The sequence below is a fragment of the Dipodomys spectabilis genome, unplaced genomic scaffold, assembly GCF_019054845.1.
Source record: "Dipodomys spectabilis isolate Male_0828 unplaced genomic scaffold, ASM1905484v1 ptg000034l, whole genome shotgun sequence".
NCBI lineage: Eukaryota > Metazoa > Chordata > Mammalia > Rodentia > Heteromyidae > Dipodomys > Dipodomys spectabilis.
This window is the reverse complement of record NW_024870711.1, coordinates 1,764,523-1,770,522: the sequence shown is the minus strand read 5'-3', so window position 1 is coordinate 1,770,522 and position 6,000 is coordinate 1,764,523. Positions and strand designations below refer to the sequence as shown.

The 6,000-nt window shown below is 42.2% G+C and overlaps 1 protein-coding gene across 2 annotated transcripts in view; it reads right to left on the bottom strand.

The window, feature by feature from the left end:
• Positions 1 to 724: 724 nt before the first annotated feature.
• Positions 725 to 6,000, bottom strand: part of Ubn2 (ubinuclein 2) — a 73,163-nt gene continuing 67,887 nt past the window's right edge. For both annotated transcript variants that reach the window (XM_042677045.1, XM_042677046.1), the window contains exons 16-17: positions 5,867 to 5,956; positions 725 to 1,069 (exon numbers count right to left, since the gene is read on the bottom strand). In XM_042677045.1, coding sequence (XP_042532979.1) covers positions 1,020 to 1,069; positions 5,867 to 5,956 — 140 coding nt within the window. In that variant the 3' untranslated portion in view covers positions 725 to 1,019. The remainder of the gene's footprint in view (positions 1,070 to 5,866; positions 5,957 to 6,000) is intronic.

Below are 6,000 nucleotides of genomic sequence, written 5' to 3'. Positions count from 1 at the left end.
ATATCACCTGAAGTACCACTACCTGAAAGAAAAGAAAGAGCAATGTGATGTGAGGTGAATTAGAGGGAAGTTTTCAGTTCTTGCTGGAGGCTGGCAAGGGTGAAGAGCAGCAAACAGCAGCCCTGTAACAAAGACTCCCTTTTTTAAAGTAAAAAATGTGAACACAGTCACATCTTAGCATCAAGACTAGAAATGAGACCAGTTAAATACTAGACGTGCCAATCACCTGAAGAAACGAGTTAAGTACCTGGCTTCTGAGGGGAAATTGAAATTGCCCTTTCACAAAAAGGGGACATCCAACTTTTGTCTATTTAGAGCAGTAGGCTCAATTTCTTGACTTAAAAATCTAGATGATTTAGTAATATATATCACTGTCTAAAATGACTTTCCTGAACCATCTTGAGACCACTGATTCACATGGGGAGTTGCTACATACCAGGGAAGATTCAAGTTTGCTCAGGATAGTTGAGGGTACAGTTATTTCTTCAGCCACTAGCTGTATGAGACATAGAGTCATTCTTGGTTTTGTGGTGAATTTGCTATATACTGTCTACTTCAACAGACATGATCATTACTCCTGACCAACTGGCCTAATTCCAGGTCTGATTTTTTTATTATGCAATCATGTCTAGGGTATTCAGATCCAATCCCCAGGATGGATGGTATTTACCCAAATCCTCTCAACTTCCTTCCTCCGGGAGGGTGTGGGGGGTGGGGGGTGGGGTAGAATCAAATTTGTACTTCTGTGGGTTTGACAGCTGAGTCTCTTTCAAGTCAGTTAGCATGGTAACTTTGTCTTTCTTTAGAAGAGACCAAAGGTCACTAACTTTGCACAAAAGCATTTCTTCCTCCTGCACCTGGCGTGCTCAAGTAGTTTTCCTTCCTTTTCCTCCTCACCACAGTGCTTGGGACGAGAATGTAAACATCGACAGAAACAGCAGCCCTGTGACCACATAAGGACTTTCCCATCAGGTAGATCCCATCAGTCAGTTGAACACTTCCCTCTGCTTGCTGGGAAGTCACTGAGTTTTCCGTGGTAACTTAGTGTCCGCTTTACTTTGGCCTCCATCTGCAAAAAACATGAAAAATTGGGATGGTTTTGTGTTTTAAAAATAAATAAAAAACAAAGCAAGAACAGAAGCTGATTAAACATGGAGGAGATAAAAGCTCAACAATGACCCTCCTATCGCAAATGACTATGGTTCAGCTGGTTTTTAGTCCTCTAAAAGCTCTTTGACAAGTGGATATATTTATTTACCTTGGAGCCAACCCTGTCCAATGTATACATATATATGTGTATATATATATGCACACACACGCACATATATACACATATATGTGTATATATATATATATATATATATATACATACACACACATTTTTTTTTTTTTTTTGTCATTTGTGGGGCTTGACTGAACTCAGTTCTGTCCCTGAGCTCTTTTGCTCAAGGCTAGTGCGTTACCACTCTGAGCCACAATGCCACTCTGTTTTTTTGAGTGGTCAATTGGAGATAATAGTCTCACAGATTTTCCTACTGGGGCTGACTTTAAACTGCAACCAGCAGATCTCAGCCTCCGGAGTAGCTAGGATTACAGGCATGAGCCACCGGCACCAGGCTTGTTTTTTTTGTTTTTTGTTTTGTTTGCTTTGTCGGTCATGGGGCTTGAACTCTGGGCCTGGGCCTGGGCCCTGTCCCTCAGCTCTTCAGCTCAAGGATAGCGCTCGACCACTTAAGCCACAGCACCACTTCCAGTTTTCTGGTGGTTAACTGGACATAAGAGTCTCACGGGGGGGGGGGGGGGGGCTGGGAAGGTGGCTCAGTGGTAGAGTGCTTGCCTTGTATGCATGAGGCCCTGGGGTCAATTTCTCAGCACCACATAAGCAGAAAAAGCCAGAAGCGGCACTGTGGCTCAAGTGGTAGAGTGCTAGCCTTGAGTTGAAGAGTTGAGAGACAGTACCCAGGGCCAGAGTTCAGGTCCCACAATCGACCAAAAAAAAAAAAAAAAAAGAGTCTCACGGACTTTCCTGCCCAGGCTGGCTTTGAACCGTGATCCTCAGATCTCAGCCTCCTGAATAGCTGGGATTACAGGCGTGAGCCACCAGTACCCAGCTTGTTTTCTTATAAGTAAAATTATTATTATTTTTCCTTTGGCATGATATAGCTCCAGTTAAGCCTCTGCTAAATACCTATGCAAACTGGGACAGGAGAGAAAAAAAGTACTTGGGCAAGGTTGGAACCCAATGGCCAGCAGAATATAGAGAAAATCTCCAGTAAGCCATGGGTTTTTAACAAGGAAAATGAAGCCCCAAAGTCAACTTAGACCTAAAAGAAAGATAAGGGAAGGAAAACTTTGCTTCAAGGAAGAAGACATGAATGGTAGAAATGTAAACACATTACTATGTCACTAAACAGGACAAATTATTACAGAGCAATAATGCAATCGTAAGGCTACATGAGGCCATATCCAGTAACTAGACTACTATAATGTAATTGAAAACAAAATACTGCCTCTCTTGAAGAAAAGCTGTTAGAAAAATCACTTTAAAGTTATATAAACAATAGTATTAAAAGAATATAGGTAACAACTAAAGCTTTTTCCATTTATAATAAGGCTATACATCTGCATATACAGAGAAAAATGATTTGATCTGTGAAACAAAATTCACAAAATGATAAAGTTCTTTAAAAAATTTGTTCAAAGAAACTTTGGCTAATTAGCAGATCAAATACTCATATAACTTGGATGTCTTTACACCAGAGCCCAGAGTTCAGGCCCCACGACCAACCAAAAAAAAAAAAACAAAACAACAAAAATGAACAATTTTTAACTTCATTGACTTCACATTTCCTTTCCCATTCTGAAACAGTGGTACTGACCAGACAATAATACAATAAGGTAAATACAGAGCTGGAATACTGGGGTCTTTTTAGGACACAAGAATCCCATTTGTGGTGCTACCTAGATAGTGGAGGGTACCATGTGCTTCCTCTCTGGGGGAAATATGGCTCCTCTAATAAACCTTGTCATAATCTTTCTCCTGTGCCTGCCTGCCTCTGTGTGGTCCCCTGGGATGGCTGTGGTGGATCTTGCATTGTGGCCTGTAGGTTCCCCGGTTGATTTGCTCACCTCCCCACTTCGGATGGGGGTCCGACCAGCTCCCCCAGGACCTATCCTGAGGTCCTACACTCCTGTCACCAGAGGACCACCAAGTGCTCCTGACCAAGTGCTCTACCTGATGCCCATCCAACACTAGCTAATTAAGTTCTACCCCAGATAACTATTGTCATGGAAAAAGGATGAACTTTACTAATCACTGTCAAGCAGCTGCTTCTTGGACCCCTGACTACCACACCCCTTTACAGCAGGAAGTAGCTCCAGAAGAAAACAACCCATACCACCTGGCCTGGTACCCCTATTTTTATTAAACAACAGAGCAGGGAATGTAAGCATTATGCCCACCTTGGACCTCAGCTCCACCCAGACAGGAGCTCCTCCCAGACCTGGAGTTCCTGCCATTCAGCTGGCCCCTCCCTCTCTCCACCTAGACCCACCTGAGCTCCCATCTACCTCACTTCCTACCCCCAGACCCTGCTGCTACCTAGATAGTAGAGGGTACCATGTGCTCCCTCTCTGGGGGAAATAATAATTATTATTTCCTTGTAATAATTAAAAAAAAAGAATCCCATTCGTCTAATGTCTTACAGGTGGTCATATTAATAAATGCTCTGTGAACTTAGTTCCTCAGCTGGACTCAGGATTCTGAGTAGCTGTTCACATGCAAGGACTCTCGTCATTCTGAAGCAACAATGATTATAAACCTCATCAAATTGGGATGAAGATTGCTGACTGCATGCCTTCTTTTTCTTGCCCATTTTGCCAATTATGATTTATATTCTTTTTCTCAAGAATTGGTCCAAGGCAACTTGCCAGAAGTCTTTGAGAAAATTAATGACAACTCATTGCCTCAAGATTGCTTTGCTATACAACTCCCATCTCTCCTGTGGTCCTAACATGATTCAAAGATTAATTAAAAATTAACTAATTAATTTTCTGTGTGTGTGGGGGTGTGTGTTGGTGGCACGGCTTTAACTCGGTCTGAGCTCTTTTTGCTCAAGGCTAGGGCTGTATCACTTTGAGCCACAGCTCCGTTTCTGGTTTTCTGATTGTTAGTTAGAGCTAAGAGTTTTCCCGGACTTTCTTTCCTGGGCTGGCTTAGAATCTGGATCTCAGATCTTAGCCTCTGGAGTAGCTAGGATTACAGGCTTGAGCCACCAGCACTCAGCCAAAGATCTTTTTTTTATTTTTGGTACCAGTCTTGGGGCTTGGACCTGGGCATAATCCTTGAGTTTTTGTGCTCAAGGCTAGTACTCTTCCTCTTGAGCCACAGCTCTACTGGCTTTTTGGTGATTAACTGTAAATAAGAGTCTCATGGACTTTCCTGCCCAAGCTGGCTTTGAACTATGATCCTCAGACTTCAGTCTCCTGAGGAGCATGAGTCACCAATGTCCATCTCAAATACCATTTTTAATGCATTAGCCAGAAAGGACAGTGGAGCTATAGCCAACTTCCAAAGTTAAAGAGGGACGCTGAGTGGTGAAGACACGGCTCAAAAGGTAGAGTGCTGCACAGTGCGCTCCTCTTCTCAAATGGCATGACTGACCAAAACCGAAAACGAAGAAAAACAAGATGGGGCAGGAGGTAGAGTGCTGCACAGTGCGCTCCTCTTCTCAAATGGCATGACTGACCAAAACCAAAAACGAAGATGAAGAAAAACAAGATGGGGCAGGAGGTAGTAGTTAAGCAGTTCTATCTCTAACATATTCTGAAAATGGATGGCTTGGAGAATAACATTAGCAGTCCATCAAGGTGAGGTTGACATGTCATGTATACATAATTCCTACTATTTAACATCATATTTCAGCATGGGCTGGTGGGGCTGTCTGTACACAGAAAATCCAATCAGAATCATTATTTAATCAATGCTAACATATAGAAAATTTAATGGTTAATACTACAGAGGCTGATTGGGAATACAGCACAGTGGTAGACTATATGCTCTTTATGTGCAAGGCCTTGGGTTCAATCTCCAGCACTTAATACACACGGATACATGTAATTGTATATGTACACAAGTATGTGTATACATATACAAACACATATACACACATACATACACATAGGGGTTTGAAACTCGGATCAACCATTTAATTAGTATATTATTGGGACAAGTTGCTTCTGATTCAGTTTCCTGATCTGCAAAATGGGTATCATTATCTAACAACCACAGGCTTTTAAGAATTAAATTAGCCAATACATATAAGCAGTCACAAGAAGCTTTCAATCACTGTTACAACATATGACTTGCTAGTCATTCAATCTATTCCTCATCATCACTTCCATATAAAAGTCTTATGTGTAACAACAGATCTCTTTTTACCACCCATTTCTTTGGCTGGGCACTGGTGGCTCACGCCTGTAATCCTAGCTACTCAGGAGGCTGAGATCTGAAGATCATGGTTCAAAGCCAGCCTGGGCAGGAAAGTCCATGAGACTCTTATCTCCAATTAATCACCAGAAAACCAGAAGTGGCCCTGTGGCTCAAGGGTAAGAGTGCTAGCCTTGAGCTGAAGAGCAGAGGGACAGCACCCAGGCCCAGAGTTCAAGCCCTACAACTGACCGCCTGCCCTCCCCCCTCCCCCCAAAAAAGAGAAGTTTGTTGCCAATGAGGTAAACTATTTTCAAGAAAAAATTTTTTTTTCCACTTTTGTCATTTCATTCACCCTGTTTTCAGAAATCTTTACTCTATGTATCTATGGAACTATATACAGCATAAAGGGAAGGAAAAAAATAGGTACTTTCTTACCATTAAATGCCTGTTGTAAATGCGTGGGCAGAGGTGCGTGGGAAAGTGTTGCTGCATGCTGAGCTCCTGGTTGTAAACCCTTTAGTAAATCTGAGAGGAAAAAAGCCTTGTCAGTGATCTTAAAGCACTATCTG